This window comes from Actinia tenebrosa, unplaced genomic scaffold (assembly GCF_029948245.1).
Source record: "Actinia tenebrosa isolate PJP-AT-01 unplaced genomic scaffold, QUT_ActTen_1.0 PGA_scaffold2__45_contigs__length_23673736, whole genome shotgun sequence".
Classification (NCBI taxonomy): domain Eukaryota; kingdom Metazoa; phylum Cnidaria; class Anthozoa; order Actiniaria; family Actiniidae; genus Actinia; species Actinia tenebrosa.
In genome coordinates, this window is record NW_028292579.1 from 803,229 (window position 1) to 824,707 (window position 21,479).

The following is a 21,479-nucleotide window of genomic DNA, read 5'->3' on the forward strand; positions in this document are numbered from 1 at the left end:
AGGTTAAGTAATTGTTAAGCAGTTGAAGATATGTTCTTCTTCTCTGACACAACCACAGCGATCACACTCCTGCCTCCAATACTCCCTTTTAGTCCACGGAACGCCTTCGGCGCGTTCAAAGGAGGGGAAAGTACGGACTATTTTCTTATGGTAATCTATGCGATTCCTTAAGTAATCCTCTTTATGCGGGCAGCGACTCATCAAATCCGCACATTGGTAGCAATCCACGCCTTCTAAGTCGTAGCTCCTAAAGTGGAACTTATAACTTAGTTCATGCGTTTTCCGGTGCGTTTGAAGACGTTGTCGACTACTAAGTATCTTATTGCAGAAACCACACTGCCTGGTCTGATCACAAACTCCTCTCTTTAAGTGTTGCTGCATTCCCAAAGGGAATTCCTTATTGCAGCCCTTGCAAAGTATGCAAATACGCTTGTCCTGATGTTGTCGCATCTTTTGAACAGTACTGAATTCCTTACCACAATCCTTACAAACTTTACTCAATTTCTTTGTGCAAACACCATTACGGACATGGTATTGTAGTCTTTGCTTGGAGCTAAACTTCTTTTTACACGCCGCGCAGTCCATCTATACATAACAGTACGATAACCACTATATAACATCTTAACAAAGATCTAACCTAATTGTTAACATTCTAAGACATCTTTATTTCGAGGTATGTTATTCCTTAACAAAGATCTAACCTAATTGTTAACATTCTAAGACATCTTTATTTCGAGGTATGTTATTCCTTAACAAAGATCTAACCTAATTGTTAACATTCTAAGACATCTTTAATTCGAGGTATGTTATTCCTTAACAAAGATCTAACCTAATTGTTAACATTCTAAGACATCTTTAATTCGAGGTATGTTATTCCTTAACAATTACTTAACCTAATTGTTAACATTCTAGGGGGGATATTGAATGAAGTCCTTAACGGACTCCTTAGCCCACGTCGCCATCGTCAACAAGGCGCCAAACCGTTCTGCACGCTTCAGACCGCACATTTCATCGTACAATTCCTGCACGCGCTCTTTTAACCGGTTTATCTCCTCCCTTTGCATTTCTATGGTGTCTTTTTTATCTTTTGCGTCGGCTACGATTCTTTGCATTGCTTCCACTGGTTCCATCTATATATGAACCCAGATCACATACCTTGTAACGCTCTGATAGTAGGACCCACCGGCTGTGGAAAGACACAATTTGTCGTGGAGCAGCTATTAGGACCCTTTAGATACCGCTTCGACTATATCGTGCTATTATGCCCCACCTACAGGAATAATGTTACCTGGGAAGGCATAGGCAGGAATGATGACGACTTCTTCGTAGATATCTTAGACCCCAACGAGTTATCCAGCCATCTTAAGTTCTGGCACAAGCAATTCCCTAAAGATACACAGACTTTACTCATACTGGATGACATTGCCTGTGGGGATGACGTAAAAAAGCGCACCTCCGAATTGGTGAAGCTTGCTTTCAGCGGTAGGCATGACAATATCAGCGTTTGGTTACTCTCGCAGCAGCTTACCAGCGTCTCTAAGCCCTTCAGGGAAAACATAGGCTCCCTGGTCGTATTTTATACTCCGAGCAAGTCAGACCTGGAAACCATCTTAAGCGACTACGGCGGTGAGATAAGCAAGGAACAGTTGCATGAATACATGCGGCATTTAAAGACGCATCAACATTCCAAGATGATCTTTTCTTTGAGGTTTCCTTATGACGTTAATGTATATGGAGATTGAGCAGCTCTTAGATGAAGTCCCCACACAGTTAGACGAAAGTAACCTCAAGGAACAACTCAACATCCTTGTGTCTTCGGGGAAGTGTAAAGAAATGATAGGCAAGGAACTTACCCATGAGCAAGTTAACAAGTTGTCAGAAGAGGAAGTCAAAAAGTTCCATAAGAGGTACGAGGCTGCCCTTGCAAGTAAGACCACGGACGCCGTCGCAGACTCCGCTATCCGACTTGCGACTAAATTGCTTGGACTTGCACTGCCCATAGACGATGTGGAGCAACTGCGGAAGGACATTAGCGAGGACTATGTCATCGCCCAAGAACTTAAGATAACCTGCGGCTGGTTGTCTTTGAAGTGCGGTAAGTTAATGGCAGTCGCCTCTGCGGCACTTCACGTAGCTCAGCACGTCGACTTGAAGGAGGTACTAGGTTCCTTCGGAACATCTTGGAAGGACTTCAAGAAGGATAGAGAAGTCGAAAAGGTCTTCCAGGCAGCACTTGCTGATGATCAAGTCGCCTCAAGTACTTAGTCAAGTCATTGTCAAGTCGTCCTTAAGTCATTCTCAAGTACTTAGTCAAGTCATTGTCAAGTCGTCCTTAAGTCATTCTCAAGTACTTAGTCAAGTCATTGTCAAGTCGTCCTTAAGTCATTCTCAAGTACTTAGTCAAGTCATTGTCAAGTCGTCCTTAAGTCATTCTCAAGTACTTAGTCAAGTCATTCTCAAGTACTTAGTCAAGTCCTTCAAGTCCTTAGATATAAATGAGTGAACCAGAGTCGAAGGCAGAGCAACCCGAGCAGAAGATTACCAAGGCTAAATCTGCAGGCAGAGTTGCCGCGGGAAAGAAGCTCGCGGAGATGAACAGGAAGAACAAAGCCAAAAAAGAAGAAAAGGTGGAGAACGAAAGCGAATCCTTTATTAATCCTGGGTACGTCATTGGCGCGTTAGGAGTCATCATAGCAGCAGGCAGCCTTTACTTACAATGGCGGGCTACGAAAAAGGTAGAACCGCCAACATATCGCGCACCTGTGGAGGTTAGAAAAAGCAAAATCCCTGAAATGGAATAACCTTCTCGCTTTGTAATATAATGTCAACCGCGTTGTTGAAAACTGTTGAAGAAGCAGCTATCATTACTTCCATCGTTGCGGGTATTGGTTGGGTTGGTAAGAAAGTGCTCAAAGAAGACTTTACTGAAGACCCAAGCAAGAGCTTCGCTAATTTCGCTAAGATGACCGCTGCCGTTGGCGGGGCTATCATGCTAAAGGATTACCTACGAAAGGAAAAGTACCTGCCTAACGTATAATGGTTAGCTTAGTCGCAGGTGGAGTCATTGCAGCTTTAGCATTTACAGGGGCTAATTATGGTGGTAGATATCTGGATAAATTAGTTAGCGGTGATAGAAACGCAGAATCTAACGCCGAAAGGAAGAGGCACGACTTAGCGCTGGAGCAATATCAAAGGGACGTGGCGGCTTGGAATAAGAAGAGACAAGCCTACCGGGATTGGTTGGACAAGAATTACCAAGACAAAATGCAGGCGGATAAGAACTTCGAAAACACAGACTACGCCTTTAAGCTCTATGCGCAGGCGCACCCCGACTTTAGGCTGAAAAGGCCTCAGTTCGAGAATTACTACCAGCCTTCTAAGAAACAAAAAGATAGTGAGTTGGTCTTCGTAGGAGTCGCAGGGCTGGCGGGAGGCGTGGCTTTGGCGTATCTAATATAATGATCGTCTTTTTGGAAAGCGACAAGAATAACTTTACTACTTATCTGAATCCTCCCATCCGCGCGGAAAGGGTTCGGCTGGTTAGTTGCTCTTTGTACAATTCTTGGTATAATTTAATTAATGGCTTTGTCGTCGTGACTTCCACCAAACCAAAAATACCAGATTCCCATTACACCCCCATAACACTGGCTAAGGAGCTAGCAAAGCATGGATATACTCTTACCACAGGATTACCCCATGAAATGAAATTCAAGAAAAATAGTGGAAGCGCTAATTTAAAGGGCAGTCCATTGGTAGAACTCCTGGGCCTTACTAGTACCACGATCAATGGTCAACTTGACGTAAAATGGAAAGTCGCATCCTCTTACGAAGTCTATTGCGACTTGGTTCATAGTTACAACAATGGAGAAAAGTCTTCTCTTATGTCCAAGTTTCTGCCCAAAGGTAATCCATTTGACCCAGTAGAATACACTCCCATTTCTTTAAGCTATGACTTATCTCATTTGGTAGAAAGCATAAACATTACCATTAAAGTGGACGGAAAGACGGTGGATTTCAACGGACGTAAGATCAGTCTTGTTTTGGAATTCATATAATGGGCCGCGTAGAGGACAAACTCAAAAGGATTTACTATGGGCCTGAAGGCTATTGGAAAGGAGCGTCGGCTATCAAGAAACTCGCGACCGCGGCCAGGGTATCAGAAGAAACGGCTAAGAACTGGTTAAGAAAACAAACCCTCTGGCAGGTCTATCTTCCCGTGCCTAAGTACATTCCCAGGCCCAGCTTTACCGTAAATGCCCCCAATGAAGTTCATCAGGCAGATTTGCTCTTCTTACCGCACGACAAGGTGAGAAAGAAGACCTATAGGTACGCTTTGACCGTAGTTGATATCGCAAGCAGATACAAGGACGCCGAACCCATAACCAGCAAGGATTCTGGGGAAGTCGCAGAAGCCCTAGGTAGAATTTATAAGCGCGTCTTGAAATGGCCTAAGCTGCTGCAAGTGGATGCGGGGACAGAGTTCATGGGCGTGGTTACTAAGACCCTGAAAGACCACGACACTAAAATTAGGAGAGCTGAAGCTGAGTACCACAGGGGTCAGAGCATTGTTGAAAGATTTAATAAGACCCTGGCCGAGCGTCTCTTTGGATACCAGTATTGGAAAGAGCTGGAAGATCCCTCCAAACGCAACAGGGAATGGACTCAGAGGCTCCCCCAGGTCGTCGCGGCTTTGAACAACGAGGCGGCCAGGGCTACGGGAATGAAACCCAAGGATGCTATAAAAAAGAAACACGTGGAACATAAGTCCTTCGTCAGAAGTTCGAGGGCAGTCTTCCCCCAGGAAAAGAGATTAGGTGATGTCACGGTTCGATATCTCTATGAGCCGGGTGAATTAGAAGGAGGATCCAAAAGAGCTACGGATCCCAATTGGTCTTTGGAAACTTACCAGATCCGAAGTGCGATAGCTAAGAAGGGTCAGCCCATCTTGTATTATCTTCACGATGGTCCCACGCGTGGGTTCGTCAAAGAAGAACTGCTTATCGTATGATGTCCGAATGCTATCGTATGGATACCATCATCACACATCCACCTCTTACCGTCAAATGCAGACAGTGACACCTTCTCCTGTGTAACGTTGTGTATTTGATGTCCGTAGCTGCGCAGGCTGTTCATTTTATGCCGCTGTTCCTTACGCGTACGCAGGACCTTTAAGTAGGACTCGTGGGTTATGTCCTTCTTAACCACGTATTTTTTTACGCCTTTAGCTTTCTTTTCTACACCGTCCAGCTTTAGCACGCTGTACATCTTTGGTTTCAGGCCCACGTATTCCACGATGGGTTTTCCTTTCATCTCATCCTTCATTTTCCCGATTACTTTCTTGTTTTTAGGGGAGTAAAGAAAGTGGTCGCGTGGGTAATCGCTGGTGTCGTATTCATCGATGTCGGGAACACAGTCTTCGTAAATGTCTTCCGTCTGCACCTCTAGTATCAAGGAATCGGTGTCGGTGTATAAGAGGCGGCACTTATCACCGTATTTCGGTTTTAGCTTGTCGTAGTAAAACTCATACATAAGCAGCTTTGATAGGTCTAACACTGTAAACCCCGTGTATACGGGTTTATTCAGGAATAGATTCGCTTTCTTCATGTGAATCACGTAGAAGTTTAACATTTCTACGTATCTAACGAATCCAGGCTGTGACACGTATGCTTCTGCTTCCTCTCTGGTGCTGGCTATCTTTATGCTTACGCGCTTGCGGATGTTCTCCATTGTCTTACCAAATACGCTATTGTTCATTAGTTTAAACAGGTTCTTTTCGAAGTCATTCTTTGCCTGCGCACGCTTTTGTGTGTTAAAGTCAATGTAGGAGCGCATCCATGGTTCCTGCGTGAACTTCAAAACGCGGTGGATCTTCTTCACGCGTACGCCGTGGCGCACATAGAACTGCAGGTTGCGGTAATGCACCACGTACTTCTTCTTGTCCATCAGGTTCATCGTTAGCTTCCTGTATGGCTTGTATCCGGGACACATTTGCTTTTGCAGCGGACTCAGCTGCTTAAATGGTATCTCTATCGCTTCTGGTGCTAACGGGAACTCATCGTGTGCGTCGTGCAAATGCTCTGGGTACTCCAGGTCCACCTCCAGCACGTAACCTTTGTCGTCTTCTTTACCTACGTTTAGGTAAAACTCTATGGGCTTTATGTTGTCCCATTCGAAGTCGCGTACAGGTAAGTACTGCGACATTGCCCAACCGTAGAGGTTGTTTGCGTCTAAGTAGAAGATGTATGTGGTTGGCTTCTCCGGGTCGTACTCCACCGTGGGATTGTTCGCTTTTGCGTATCGTCTGCTGGGTCCGCAAACACCGCCGCGGATACCGTCTTCCATAAAGCGGTACATGTCGTATTCCGTTAGGAGATCCAGTTGCGCGTTTGTCTTCTTTAGAAGCGCACTCCAACTAAGCCCAGGAGCCGTGTAGAAGTTCGCTGGATCCAACCCGTAGTATTCCATTGCCATCTTTCGAAAGCTTTGGAAAACATCTGCGAGCAGCACTACGTCTGAACGTAGGTAGATGTCGTGGTATTCTCCCATATTCTCACAGGAGTACTTTTCCCACACATCTAACGCATGCTGGTACTCCTCGTCCTTTATACCGGACTCGTTTAGGGTGCTGTAGAATCTCTCTTTGGGTGGTAGGGGTTCTTCGAATCGCTCCCAGGAATCCATGTATTCGTATGGGTAGACTCCTTTCCTTTCCGTGCCGTATTGACTGGAAATGGGGAACTCCGTGTTATACCTTACTAAGTTTGCTAAGGAGTCCGCCATGAACTGCTGCGAATCTAAGAACTTTAGCTTGCCTACGGTTACGGACATGTACCTTTCTTTGTTGTTGGGTATGCACTTTACTTCGGAGCCGTCTGTTCCTTGTAAGAGTAAGTGACTGTCGTAACCCCTTAAATTGTGAAAGAATACGGGTATTTCCATTTCTGGGTCTACTTTGAAGTTTATATTGCATTTCCAATGAGCCGCTCCTCTGTATTTACCCGTGATGTGGCAGTGATCTCTAACCTTATCCACATAGAAATCCTCAACGAATGCTTTATGACAATGAATGCAGTGGGTGGAAGGCTTGTTGGGCTTTTCCCCCTTCCTTGCATACCTACCACATTTGAAATGAGCTTCTCCTAGATACTTTCCATCTTCGTCCCACGCTTTCTTGGCCCGTCTTCCAAACTGGAGAAGCGTATGTTGGCAAATGTGGCATTTCTTTGCCTTGGTAAAAGCCTCCTGGTTCTCTTTGGTAAATACCATCTTCTTTGGGCGTCTTAATTGTTCTCTTATCTCTTCCTCCTCTTCTCGCAATGCTTCTAGAAACTCATTAGCTGCGTTCTTACCTCGGTAAATTACAGGAGGGTCGGCCTTACCATCTGATCTGACTACTATGTAACCAAAGGAGCAGATCTCGTGTAATCCCACCTTATTCGTGGCACCACTTTTCTGCTCTTCCTTAGTTATCAACGCTTCAAAGTCTGCATATATCACGTAAGGCACCTGCATCTGCTTTTGATGGTCTGAGTACGATAGGTTCTTATCTGTGGGCATCTGGATCCGTTGCGCCACTTCTTCGACTCCGCGACATATTTCGTCGTGATCCTTTAGAGCTTTAACGCTGGTAAAGGATAACAAACAACAGTCGCAGAAGTATTTCTTACCTTTGTGCTTGGTGTGTCTGTAAAACAGTCTGCTAACATGTTTAACCCACGAATAATGTCCGCCGTGGTAGAAAAGGTGTATTCGTTCTCCTTTACTCTTTGACAACACTAGTGGTACTATCGTTTGGTCTCTGACTCCGTAAACGTTAATGGCTAGGTCATTTTCCTGCTCGAATATCGGTATGTCTGTCAGCTGCATTGGGAACTCTACGCCATCCCACTCCAAATCATCTGTTGGGTACTTGCTTGGTCTACATGGATCCTTATCTACTGGATACAGTGCGGATCGTATTGCCCACATAAAGCAGCGGTTGTCGTCATTCTTTACGTTAACGATTGCCTTCTTCCTTTCTACCCACACCGGCAGGGGCACGTAACTTCCTCCTCGTATTGGCACGTACCTTGCCATGCTAACCTCCATACCTTCTACCTCCTCCACTGTCCAACCTGATCCTTCTTTCGTGTAGTTAGACAGCGACTCCATTATTGCTTCTAAGGCTTCGCTGAGTGACCTATCCAGATTCGTGGACTCTAATATAACCAGTGACTTTGATCGCAGCATTGCTGTTGTCGTTACCTCATCTTTTGATAAACTTACTTCTACCATTATACTAGCTTTCAGGGCTCCTAATTCTTCTATGCCTTTTCGAAGCGTTCTCTTGACCTTCCTTTCTGACTGACGCCAAAACTGTCTAACGTCAATCTCACCGTTACCGGGTATTAACACCGTTTCGAAATTGCTTTGGGATTCCATCTATATAATAGGAAATATCTTATACCTAATTCCAGACCCTTTTCAGATCGTCGTAGTCATACTCACAATCCTGACAATGCCAAAACAATTTAACCTTAGTCTCAAACTTCTTACCACATCCACAATTATAGCTGCTCATACATTTCGTCTTCATCTTCAAATGCTTCTTCAAGTCCACTTCTTTCTTAAAAGTTCTCTTACAATCTTCGCACTCCATATATAGACTAACATATTTTACATAAACACGGGATGCGGGTAATCGCGGTACGAATCGAGGGGGGTACTTTAGACGGGTAATCCTCCGGTGGTCGTTGCGCTGGAACCCCCATCCCCTATACTACTGGCTGAGGACACTAAATTTGTTAATGATTTGTTTTTTAACAGGACATTGTGACAGAGAGCTCATCATTTGATTTGATATCTTTCATGCCGTTGCTAAGAGAAAGGATCTATACAAAAAATCCTTATGCAAAGCAGTTTCTGGTGTCTTGGGTAATATTATTATTATTATTAATATTAGTGGATGTTTGCTCTTTTAATTAGTTGTTATCTTTATTACATAATTCTTAGTTACATATTTTCACCTCATGAGAATGGTAAGACAATAGACCCCTACTTGCAGCACATCGGAATGCAGCTTAATTTGGAGGGCATAACAATAGGTTTCCAATTCTCAGGAGATTGAAATTCTTTTGTTTTGTCCTCCAAATTGAGCTGCTTTGACATCACATGCAAGGGGTCTATTTGGAGGACATAACAATAGGTTTTCAATTCTCACGAGATCGAAATTCTTTTGTTTTGTCCTCTAAATTAAGCTGCTTTGACGTCACATGCAAGGGGTCTATAGACCCTTTGCAGTAGTAGGTCTTATGACCCTACTCCGTGTAAAACAAGACGTTGTGTCAAAATGAAAGCCAGAATTGCAAAGAGCATGTAGATATTAGTAAGAAGGCAAAGTTTCAGTGAATGAAACACAACACAGAAGAAATAAAAATAGATACATGTATGTTGAGTATTTCATAAGGATTTGCACATACAGCTATCATATTAAAAACCCCTATATGAATCCTCATGAGACATGCATGGGTCACATAATTTATACTGTAAGTGCAAAAGGCCCATTGGTGCTAAAAACTGAACCAAAGGAAAGAAAATGTGCAAGGTATTCTAGTAGTGGTACACTGTAGTAAACGACACTGTAATATTGCAAATTTAGCAAGCATGGGTGTCACAGCAGTGAGATTGCTTGCCTCTCACCAATGTGACCCGGGTTTGAGACTCTCCAGACTTGCTGTCATATTTGAGTCAGAGTTGCTTGTTGGTTCTCTCTCGTAATTGGAGGGTTTTTGGTAATTGGTTTTCCTCCAGCTGTAAAAATCAACTTCTAAATTCCCATTGGAATCCAGTGGAAGAAGAGCCACTCTGTGGAGTCACCTGTTAATTCCCATTTCTGTTATGAATATTATTTTGATTGTAGGTTAGTCTATGGAATCAATATGCCACCATTTATCTCTCTCTAATTTTCTATTGCACTCTTCTTTGTTGTTTAGCTTATGGTTCTTGCTTCAGTCCCTGACCTGGACTTGATAGGCCATCTGCCTGAATTTTTAGATGGATTATTTGCGATATTTAAGGATCGCAGTGGAGAGATAAGAAAAATGTATGTAATATCAATAATAATAACAACCAACTTTATAATTTTATTGATGTTAAACACCAAACAGTAAAATATTGATTCACTAGTAGCTCTATTTTGCCAAAAAAATACATGATTTCTGTAATTTAACAAACCTCTTATTGATCATAGACGACATCTCAAAATGTTCAGAACTCAAGCGGAATCATGAGTGCAGTAGTTTTGAACATTTTAAAACATCATCTATGATTACAATGAAGAAAAAACACATCTAAAAGCAAAAAAACCGCATACTACAGTATGTGATGGTCCTCTCATTGGTCATAGGTGTCAGTCAATCCGATTATGCTCTGTTATTGTAAAAAAGGTAATGCTTGTTGATACTGGAAACATTTTCCTTTTTTGATGTGGATGACAGGTGTGAAGCGTTGCTTGGGGAGATCTTACGTGAAATTAAGAAGTCACCAGAAACTGTTAATTATGCTGAGATGGTCAACATTCTGGTGCTTCATTCACAGTCCGAAGGTGAGAAGAAAGGTGGTTTATAGCCATTCTCAATCACACTCACCCTATAGTGAATGTTTCTGTTGGCGACAAAGAAGGCGTTTCCATAACATTGTTGGAAAACACAAAGCTATATGGACACGTGCCTATAGAATGTCATGGAAATGCCTTGATTGACGTACACCAAAAGCTTTGTCATCTCTACAGAAACAATTGCTAGAGCGGCGCATGTGATTGAGAATGGCTGCTAAGGCTTGATCAATTAACCCATATTCTTGATGTTAATTTAAATATTAAGAGGATTTTTTTTCAATAATGAGCCATAATGGCAAAAAGGGCCAAAAACTAGACTTTTGTATGAGTTTTGATCCCAATTTTCGTTTTGGGTTAACACTCAAAACCTTTTTTAAACAGTTAGAAACTGATGTACTATGATAAAATGCCTGTTTGAAGCAGTATTTTCAATTGTACAAAGATGTTTTGTTGCATTTGTGTTAGGATGTAGCTTTGTCAGGCTTTTTTTATAGAAAATATATGGGGAATAAGGCCTGAACCTCATTTTGGAATAACATTTTTGCTTTGGGTTAACACTAATTTGATTCCACTTTCATCGGTCATCTCACATCCAAACAAATTAAACTTTCTGAATAACAAGATTTTAGCCTTGTACAATAGCCTTTCTTCAAGAAAATAGTTTTTGGCACTCTCATTTACTTAAATCATCCATCTTTCCATCCTTCTCTTCCTCCCTCCCTCCCTTCCTTTCATCCCTTTCTTCAGTCATTCACTTTCTCACTTTAGCCTGGTCCTTTATTTTTCTTGGCCTGTAAGTTTCCATGAATATGTTTTATCGACCAACAGTAATGTGAAAATATGTACAAAGCATAAAACTCAAAGCACACACAACCAACACTCCTGTTGAGCTTACACATTGAACAATTACAATCTTCTCTCTACACTTCCTTTCATCCTTCCATCCATTCCTTCATTAACTCACATTTTCACTCAATATTTGCTTTTTCAATTGATTATTCCTTCAGTTGTTGATTTACCTTTTCATCATTACTATTCCTTCAGTCAGCTAGTCAGCTTATAAGTATCTTTTTCTCCTCAGATGAAGTAATACAATTCACAGCATTGACGTGGATTAAGGAATTCATTGCTCTGTCTGGTCGTACCATGTTACAATTCAGTGCGGCAATCATCCAGTCAGTCCTTCCCTGCATTTCCTATGAGCAAGACAAGCTCAACATCAAAGACGTAGCCACAACAGTAAACCAGTGTTTGATGCGCTTAATCACTGAGGACGATGATAAAACAATAGAGACAGGAACTGTGTCCATGGAGTGTGACGATATCACTGTTGTGCAGATTCAATTAGATCTGAGACCTGTTGTGGAGGTTCTTACCAAACAATTGGCACATAAATCAATTCCAACTAGAATTGCAATGCTCAGATGGGTTTTACAGCTGCATTTGAAGACACCTAATAAGGTATAATGAAAAGAATATGAACTAAGAGAAGGAATCTCATGAGCACTGTTTGATACTATTTTTAGAATCTTTAATTCTATTTTTAGAATCATTCACTTGATCATTTGTTTTTCTGCACATGTGAACTGCATGCAGCTATCCTATTTGTTCTGGTTTTCTTGTCTTTTTCAAATAAGAAAAATGTGAGCAAGCAGCATAGAATAAGCACATTTCGAGAGTGCAGGAAAACAAACAATGGCAATATTGCAATATTGTGATTCTAGAAATAGCATCAAATGGTGCCTTTAATGGTTTCAAGCATAAATACCATGGATTCCTTCTCTCAGTTTATTCTAGTATTAGTGTTTCTTTTCATTTTGTATTTATAATTTCCTCTCTGGTTTACTTGGTTGAACATCAGCTTGGGAAGATGAAACATCAATAGCCAGTATCTACTGATGGTTAGAATTTTGCCGTGGCTTTGAAGACCATGTTGTAAAACCTCAACTCTGTATCATATAGACCCATTCCATACACCACTCTACAAATATGCCAAACCTAATTGATGATTTAAGTGCAGCAGAAGAGTGTCGTGTGAATCAGCTGCCACTCCAGTGTTGCATAATGTGGCAAGCCCTGTCAAACTTAACACATTTGCTGTACCAAATTTTGACTGCCAGACCAAACTTTATTATTTATATAGCGTGCATATCCTGTGCTCATTGCATCACCAAACTGATCCATATGCTGCACTTTTGCCATTAATTTATCAATTACATTCGGCACAGCCAGCTTACTGGTAATTTACTTTAGTTCTACATATTAAGTGTGTTATCTGAATCAGAAGTCGCTTCAAACTGATTTGGAGTCAACATATGAATCATGAGTTTAACGAGTGGCATATGAAGCAAGTCTTGACTAGTTTTATACTCGATTTGTGATTCCCAAAACAAATTGCCTATTTTTGATTGACATTGTTTTACAAGTTTCTAATCTTTGTGTCTTTCTATTTCAACAGCTTTTCCAACACATCGAAGTATTGTTTCCGGAATTATTAAAAACTCTGTCAGACCCATCAGATGAGGTATGTACCTTAAAACCAGATGATTTATTATAATCTTTTCTAAATGATGAGTGGGCGCGGCAGGGGTAACCTTAAAAGGGGGGCTGGGTTTTAGACCTTGCAAAAGTTTAGACTCTACTAGCTTTAGCTGTTGTATCACAGCACGGGACAATCACAACAGAGCTAGGCTCCAAACTAGGTGAAAGCCCAAAGAATGAATTAGAATTTAGTAGTTGGTTTTTAAGGAGGGAGGAAAACCGGAGAACCCAGAGAAAAACTCTCGAAGCACAGGAGAGAACCAACAAACAACTCTACTCTATGTATCTTAATAGTCCCATTTCTCATTTGGTAAATACTGCAGCTGTGTTTTATGACTGAAGACTCAATCTCTCATTGCTAGGGTTTTTGATAACATCTAAATTTTTTCTCAGGTATCTAGGCTTTGTTGCTTGCTCCTTATTGGTTCAAGTTTGACATAACTTTGATTCAATTTTCACTCTAAAGCTGCAGTTTGGGTAACCATTCATGACGCCCCCTTGTCATGACGCCCCCAGCCATGACACCCCCACTTATACCATGACGCCCCTAGTCTCTATTAACACTTATTTAATGAGAAGTTTAACGATAATAACATGTTATGGTTTGAACTGCAGTTAATATGTACCCCTGTTGTATTTTTTCACAGGTAGTTTTACTGGATTTAGAAGTTTTAGCTGAGATTTCAGCATCATCTGCTGGACCTCCAAGAGAAAGCCCTCCGTCAAGCATGATTTCATCAAGTTCTCCACCATCACCAGAAGAATCCAGCGTACTCCCTCGTCAACTGAACAAATATTTTCACAAATTTATGCACAGTCTTATGATGCTGTTCAGAAAAGATAGAAAGCTTTTGGAAGAAAGAGGATCATTTATATTAAGGTGACTTTCTCAAGTTTTGTTTGACAGGGTGAGAACCCCTCACCTTCCCCCTGGGGTTTCAGGTTTGATTTTTGTTGGGTCTTGATTTTAAGGGTTTTTCTCTGGGTTTTTCAGTTTTCCACATTTTAGAAAACCCAACATGCTCAATTTTAAATTTTATCTGTGAGTTAGCGGTGCCCTGACTTAGATCACCCTAGAGGTTGTTTCAGGGTTCAATCTGTGAGTTAGCCATGCCCTGACTTAGATCAGCCCAGAGGTTGTTTCAGGGTTTGATCTGTGATATAGCCATGCTCCCACTTACAGTATATAACTAAAAAAAAATATTTTCTTGGTTTCAGACAATTATGCTTGCTGTTATATGTAGAAGACATTTATAGATCTCTATCAGAAATCCTTCTTCAAGAAGAGGACTTCCAGTTTGCTGCATTGATGGTTCGGTATCTCAACATGATATTGCTGACGTCAGGAGAACTCTTTGATCTTAGGTTACAGCTGAAGGAGCTTAGCACTGCTGTAAGTAAAAGACATTTCTATAGATTCATTCCCACGATGCTTTTATTCCCCTCGTTTTAGAAGATTGACTTTTTTTTCTCCCCGCAAACGGCAAACGTGACCACGTTTTCATAGTTTTCATGTATTTTACCTTCTCACCAAGTGCAAATACTCTTTTGTTTTTCTACTACTTGGACTTTTTTGCGATTCTTTTTCAGTAATTTAAAAGAATTTTTTACTGGTCAACTGACGTTTCACGTTTGCCATGAACGTAAATCTAAAACTCTCTATTGCCAGCAGTTCACCCCTTCATACTTTTTTGAAATACTGGTAGTTTTAAGCAGATTAGTATCTTTATTGTCCAACTATTGTGTGTGGGTCTTAACACTGTTTATTTTTGTTATAGGAAAGCTGTTCATTGTTTTGCTGTTTGTACAAGTCCTGGTGTCATAATCCTGTGGCAACAGTTTCTTTATGCTTGTTAACACAGAACTATCATCATGCTTGTGATCTTATCCTGATATTGTATCCTTTTTAGCTTCATGTCTTACATTTTTTCCAACTAGTAACATTAAAGTAATGTTATTGTGGCGGCCAACTCAAAATTTGTAAACTACTTTGGCCACTACACATGAACCTAAATCTCTAGTCTACATATTAGTTCTACAAATTTATACCTTTAATTTATAATTCCCTTCGTAATATTTAATTAATAATTCAATATGTGTGAATAAACTATAGCTAAAGTCTAAAGCTATTTCATCATTATAGAGCTTTTATAAGTGAGATGTCATTTATCTGGAAAAATGACTTCCAAAACGAAATTTTAAAGGGCTCCTATAAAAGATTTTCTTACTTTTCTTTCATGACAGGATTTGTTGTCTAAAGCCTAAATTGTTTCAGGTGAAGGTTAAATCATTGAAAACGATTTTCACTTTATTTTAGTGGTTTTTGTAAGCAGTTGGACCCAAAAATGTGTCAACAACTTAGCAGCTCAATAATCAATGTCTCATTTGTCTTTGAAACTGTGCATTACTTGTATTTCATGATTTCTGTATTATTTTCTTGACAACATTTTAGTGGTGATTTAGAAGTGAATGTAGACTTTTTAGTACAAATAGACAAGCTTGTTCAGCTTATAGAATCTCCAATATTTACTTGTAAGTAGAAACAATGTGAATGACATCTTCTCTCAAATGTGAATGACATCTCTCAAACTGTACAGTCACCTATTTTAAAAAACGTCAGTAGGAGATCTGAAATCTGACGACTTAGTATGATTCTACAAATTAACCTTTTCTGCGCTAGCCGTCACCGGGTATAAATTGTTTTGGACTGTGTTACAGTCACCAAAAAATTCAGACATTGCTCTCGAGTTTCCGTGCAAATGTGTGGACTTAAGCCAGTGAAATTGTATGGGAATTCAAGAACAATGTCCGAACTTTTTGGTGACCATAACACAATCCAAGCTTGCGCCGAAAAGGTGAATGGTAACATTTTCACAGCTGAACAACACAGTTTCCTTTCAAATTGGAATATAAGGCATCACCTTTGATTTGAAAATGACATTTTTCATATTTTTAACCAGAGAGCATAAAAAAATCTGTTTCGTCTTGATCAGACCACCCATTTCAGATCGCTGACCAACAATGTTTTTTGAAATAGGTGTATGGACATTCATGGGACTAGTAGTTCATACTTCTAGATTCTTGGGTGTGTTACCTCATACCCGCTATGTTGGTTTATAACGAAGCAACCTTCATGATTAGCTTCTCTTGTTAGATCAACCGACTGCTTCATTGTTATTTATATCTCTAGGGATTTTGAGTCCTGTGGTTGCACCCAAAGAATAGAGGCTTTGCACCATCACGTGATGGCAGGCATGACAGGAGGCACAGCAATGGAGCCTTTTTTCCCCGGGAAACTGAATTCTTTCTCATGTAAATCAGACCAGACCAGATTTAGTTGTTCCTCCCTCCTGCCATCACTTGATGGTGCAAAGCCTCTATACAATATAAATTATTGCAATTTTGACTAGTGGTCTTCCAACACCGTCGATATAGATCGGTATTGGCAGCTCAAAATCGTAACGAGATAGGATAATGAAAAGTGATTTAAGAGAAGGATGGTAGCTGGGAAAGAAATATTAGTAACTTTTAGAATTGTCAATCGCTAATCAGGGAACTCAAAAAAATCCTGAGTCTATCTGACAGGAATCAAACCTGTGACCTTCCAGATACCGGTCGAACGCTCTGCTGCTAAGCTACAGGGAGACTCATGGCTATGGTCAATCTACTGGGTTCTTAGGGCAACTGTCCTGCGTACTTTTATGGGAAGTGTAGGTGATGTAGCAGTGAGAGCGCTCGTCTCTCACCAATACAACCTGGGTTCGAGACCCGATGAGCTCGGTGTTGTATGTGAGTTGAGTTGTTTGTTGGTTCTCTCCTGTGCTTCGAGGGTTTTCTGGGTCCTTTGGCTTTCCTCCCTCCGCAAAAATCAACTTCTAAATTCCAATTGAAGTCCAGTGGAAGAAGAGCCACTCTGTGGAATCAATCTTTAATCCCATTTATTTTTATTTTATTTTATTTATTTCATTTTACTGCTGGCTCAAATTGTCTAAAAAGTAAGTTGTAGTCATGACTCTTAATCATCATTTTTTGTTTTATTCACCAGATCTCAGACTCCAGTTATTGGACACCCAACATAACTATTTCTTATTAAAATCACTTTATGGTCTTTTAATGCTGTTACCTCAAAGTGATGCATTCACAACATTAAGACACAGACTGGACTGTGTACCTAATGGACGTGTCCTCTCAGAACAAACATACAGGTATGATACTCTTTTCTTTAACCAATATGCCATTTAATCATTTCTGGCCACGTGTTTCCTGGCATCAATCACGAGACTTTTTGCGAAAGTGTCCAGTAGTGTTAGCCAGGAAAGGGACCAAAATTAGTATCAATGAGGAAAATCCTTAGTCATTCATTTAACAGGATTCGTGCTACTCCTTGAAAACTCCTTGAATTTAATTCAAGTTTTCAAGGGCACTTGAAAAGCTCTTGAATTTTATGATTTTAGCGAAACTCCTTGAAAACTCCTTAACTTCTTCACTTTGATCATTACTTGCATGGCTCTGAAGTAGATCTAGTCAGAAAGATTGGAAAATCTGAAAGTCGGCCATGTACAACCACCGTGTAAAACCTTGGCATAGTTAGCTGAACATACTCCTTGAAAATTCATTTTTGGGTCCTTGTATACTCCTTGAATAGTCCTTGAATTTTAAGTGGTTACCGCAGCACAAACACTGATTTAAGTTTTTTTTGAAAAGAGTATGAAATAATTTTAAACATTTGCAGCATAACAATTTGCAAAGTATATAATTAAAAGATTGCCTTGATTTTGTAAAACACTCACTCGTGCAGCTTTTATGAATCTTAAAGTTGAATTTCATGTTTTCAATTTCATTTAATCATTTGTTACTTTGACTAATGAATGTATTTGTAATCATTTGATACGTTATTGAATACATATTTCTCATGTTTTGCAGAGATGAAGCACGACAAGACTTTGAAACTCGAGAACACGTTCAGAGAATCAACTTTGAGGATTTGAAACAACATTTTATAGCAGTACAGAAAAAGCATATGGTAACAAAGCATAGAAAACCAAAGCATCAACAGCAGAATCTTCTCAGTGACTAGCTATATAGTAAACAATTATTGGATGAGCTTGGAACATGATGTGTTAAATTATGAAGGCAGGGCCTTGTTATCTGCCGAAGCCATAGGGTGAGGCAGATAAAACAGCTGAGGTCTTTTTATCTGACTGAGAACCTGCCGAGGTCTTTTTAACTAACTGAGAACCTGTGAAAATCCTGTGAAAATTATCTCAAAATATTTTTGAAATCTCACAGGTTTTTCACTACAGGATTTCCACAGGTTTTTCAAAAATCCAGACCTATGAAAAGGAACTCTTTGGAGGTCTTGATAATTTATGATATCATGCGAAACAGAATTTAATTATTGTTTTATTATTTCGTATTTTGTAAATTGAGAAGAAAGATATAATATTCTGCTTTGGTTGAACTTGACATGATAAATGTATTATCTGCAGGAAAATCTACAGATATTGCATTTGTTATGTCAAGTTCACACAATATCATATTAAATGAGTTGCAAGCATTCCCAAGAGTCAAAAGTCAAAAACATGGCAGCCATTGTGGTACTGTTAACAATGGATGCTAATGAGAAATCTTTTGTTAAATGGCACCAACATGGCCTCAATGACGTAATGTGCAATCGAAGAATACTGTGTGTACAGTAGTTGTTTAGTGAAGACAAAGAATCATAGGTAAGCTACTAGCAGAGTTATTAAGATAATAGAGCACCAATGTGTGGTGTTACCAAATTCCAAATTTTGCAATTCAGTTTTGAAATGTTCATATTTTGAGAAAACACAACATTGCCTACATTTCTGCCGACTTTAAGGTTGTTGCATTTAAGCTCCAAAAGTCCCCATACAACAATTTCTCTTATTTTACACTGGATCCATTTACCTTAGATCCAGCATCAAATAAGAGAAAATGTGTGGCGAATTTTTTGTTGTAATAAATCATCTAATATATATCTCAGCTATCTCAGCATAATCCTGATAATATACAGAGTTGTTTGCGTCAACTTAGCTTATTATAAAAAGGGGCCGATTTGGGCCAGTCTTTTACATCATATGTTGTTTGAGTTGTCGTGACAACACAGCTAAATAAGTTGACTTTGGGTGATGGCCCTAAGAAAACCGGGTAGGAGACTATAATGATTGGTCTGTTCTACTCACGTAGTTAAGTACAACATAAACTTGACACAGTGTTTAAGTTTTCTACTTTTAAAAATTAGGATAATCATAGATAAATGTTTAAGCCATTGCTAGATTTTTTAGGAAAAAAGAACGATAAAAAACTAGTCGTAAAGCTTTCAACTTTTAAATTTTCCATGTCTGATTCTTGAAATTGGTTAGTAATAAGTACAGTTACAGTGCTCAGTTTACTAAACTTTATATTTATTTATCTCACACCAGTGGAAACACAGTCAATCAGAATGCCTACAAATTTCTTGCACACTGATTGGTTATTTTTTATCATCAATAAGAGAACAGACAGATAAAGCTGACGTTTAATTAATAGTGTGCACTCTTTTCATTTTTTTTGTTCTTGTTCTCGTAAAAAAATATTAGCAGTTTTTTACTTACCTCTTATTGAAAATAAATTTCATCATCACATTGTCAAAGTAGTATACAGATCCACACTACTTTGACAATGTGATGATGCAATTTATTGTAAAAATAGTATAAAAACTTATGTTTATTTGTTAAGTATTCCACAGTTTCTTCCCACAAGTACTTCTTTAACCAAGTGGGTAGACTCGTATTTTCAATGGTGTAGGATAAAATAGTTCTACATCATTATAACCATGCTCTTGTTACTCATAATGTATTAGTACATTCACCCAATGGCTCATGTCTATACTAGTATGCAAGTGCCTCAAGTGGTATATTACATGGTGTGCTGCTTAAAACCATTGTATAACTAGTATATAGTAAATATAGTAGACTGCAGAGAAAAAGGGGCCGGGCTTGGAGGTATAGTCCATATGATGACCAATAAATTTTCATTATTCTTTCTTCACTATTGATCACACCAAAACAACAATGTAATGTGGCCTGAGCCTCACTTCTGAGGTCAGTAAACAAAAGCAGAAATTTAATAGAATAACAAAATAAGCTACTCCTGGATTTGATGCTGTTAGTCCACATACACTGGAGTTTTAAGAGACGGCAATATTTTCAAATCTACGCCCGGCCCTCCCCCACCACATAAACACATATTGGTTGATCAGTAGCTCTGGTCCTTGTTATCTTTTCCTCACATTTTCTAAAGTTTAAAATGTTTTGACTAAAGTCTTTTCTATATTTTCTCAAAATATGCCTATGAAAGTCAAGATTATGATGAACTGTCAATAGGTTGATGAATATTAGTTTAGTCGATCAAGATGACGTGGTAATTGAAAATATATAAATATATATATCTTATAGTTTTAAAAAATTATAAGATTTTGTCCTTTACATTATTGATCGATTAGACTACTTAGTAAAGTACTTGATAAGAACAATTAATAAATAAATTATACTTTAAAAATTATAATTCTCATTCAATATTAGACAATTGTTGGATTAGGTTGAGCATGTTATAGACCCCTTGCGGCACGTGGGAATGCAGCTCAATCTGGGGGACAAAACAATATGTCGCAATTCTCAGGAGATTGGAATTCTTCTGTTTTTTAAAAGGATCTATAATAAATTATTATGACTTGAGGTCACAGCTGCTGAAGCCAAACTGTCTGCAGCCTGTTGAATTGCCTTCCCTTCTTTCTCATTCAATTCCCTTACATCCCATTCCCTTCTTTCCCATTTCCTTCTTTCCCATTTCCTCCTATATTATTTCCTCTCATCCCATTCTTCCTCAACCCACCCATTCACTCTGTTTATCAGTTGACTGCTGCAGTCTGCAAATTTGACATGGTTCCAAAAGGATTTAAAATGAGAAGTGGGACCTTGCGATGATGGAGACATGAATGATATTGTCCATGGTGTTAAAAAAGGGCTGTATTAAAGCAAGGGCACTGCCATTCTCGCTTTGATGCACAGGTACAGTTACCTTTCAAGATGGCGCAGGGGCAGTGAAGGGGACTCGCAAACCAGAAATCTATATGATAATGCAACAAAGTGACAAAACCTGACCAGGGGGAGACTCGGAATATTAATTTAAAATAGAGGTAAGGTACCTTAACCCAATACCACACAGGAAACCCATAAAAGGTAGGGACTTAATAGAAATTAAATTTGAGAGCTTCAAGTAAACCATGTGAAAGTTTATCCCGATACATATTTATTTACATTTCAGCATAAACAACTTTTTC

The 21,479-nt window shown here is 39.6% G+C and overlaps 1 protein-coding gene across 1 annotated transcript in view; it reads left to right on the top strand.

The window, feature by feature from the left end:
- Positions 1 to 20,896, top strand: part of LOC116303981 (protein VAC14 homolog) — a 34,099-nt gene extending 13,203 nt beyond the window's left edge. Inside the window, exons 5-15 of the mRNA XM_031713628.2 lie at positions 8,806 to 8,913; positions 9,972 to 10,081; positions 10,476 to 10,582; positions 11,676 to 12,055; positions 13,053 to 13,118; positions 13,783 to 14,015; positions 14,354 to 14,528; positions 14,914 to 15,032; positions 15,588 to 15,667; positions 17,181 to 17,340; positions 18,059 to 20,896. Of these exons, the coding sequence (XP_031569488.1) occupies positions 8,806 to 8,913; positions 9,972 to 10,081; positions 10,476 to 10,582; positions 11,676 to 12,055; positions 13,053 to 13,118; positions 13,783 to 14,015; positions 14,354 to 14,528; positions 14,914 to 15,032; positions 15,588 to 15,667; positions 17,181 to 17,340; positions 18,059 to 18,212 (1,692 nt within the window). The 3' untranslated portion in view covers positions 18,213 to 20,896. The remainder of the gene's footprint in view (positions 1 to 8,805; positions 8,914 to 9,971; positions 10,082 to 10,475; positions 10,583 to 11,675; positions 12,056 to 13,052; positions 13,119 to 13,782; positions 14,016 to 14,353; positions 14,529 to 14,913; positions 15,033 to 15,587; positions 15,668 to 17,180; positions 17,341 to 18,058) is intronic.
- Positions 20,897 to 21,479: the final 583 nt, after the last annotated feature.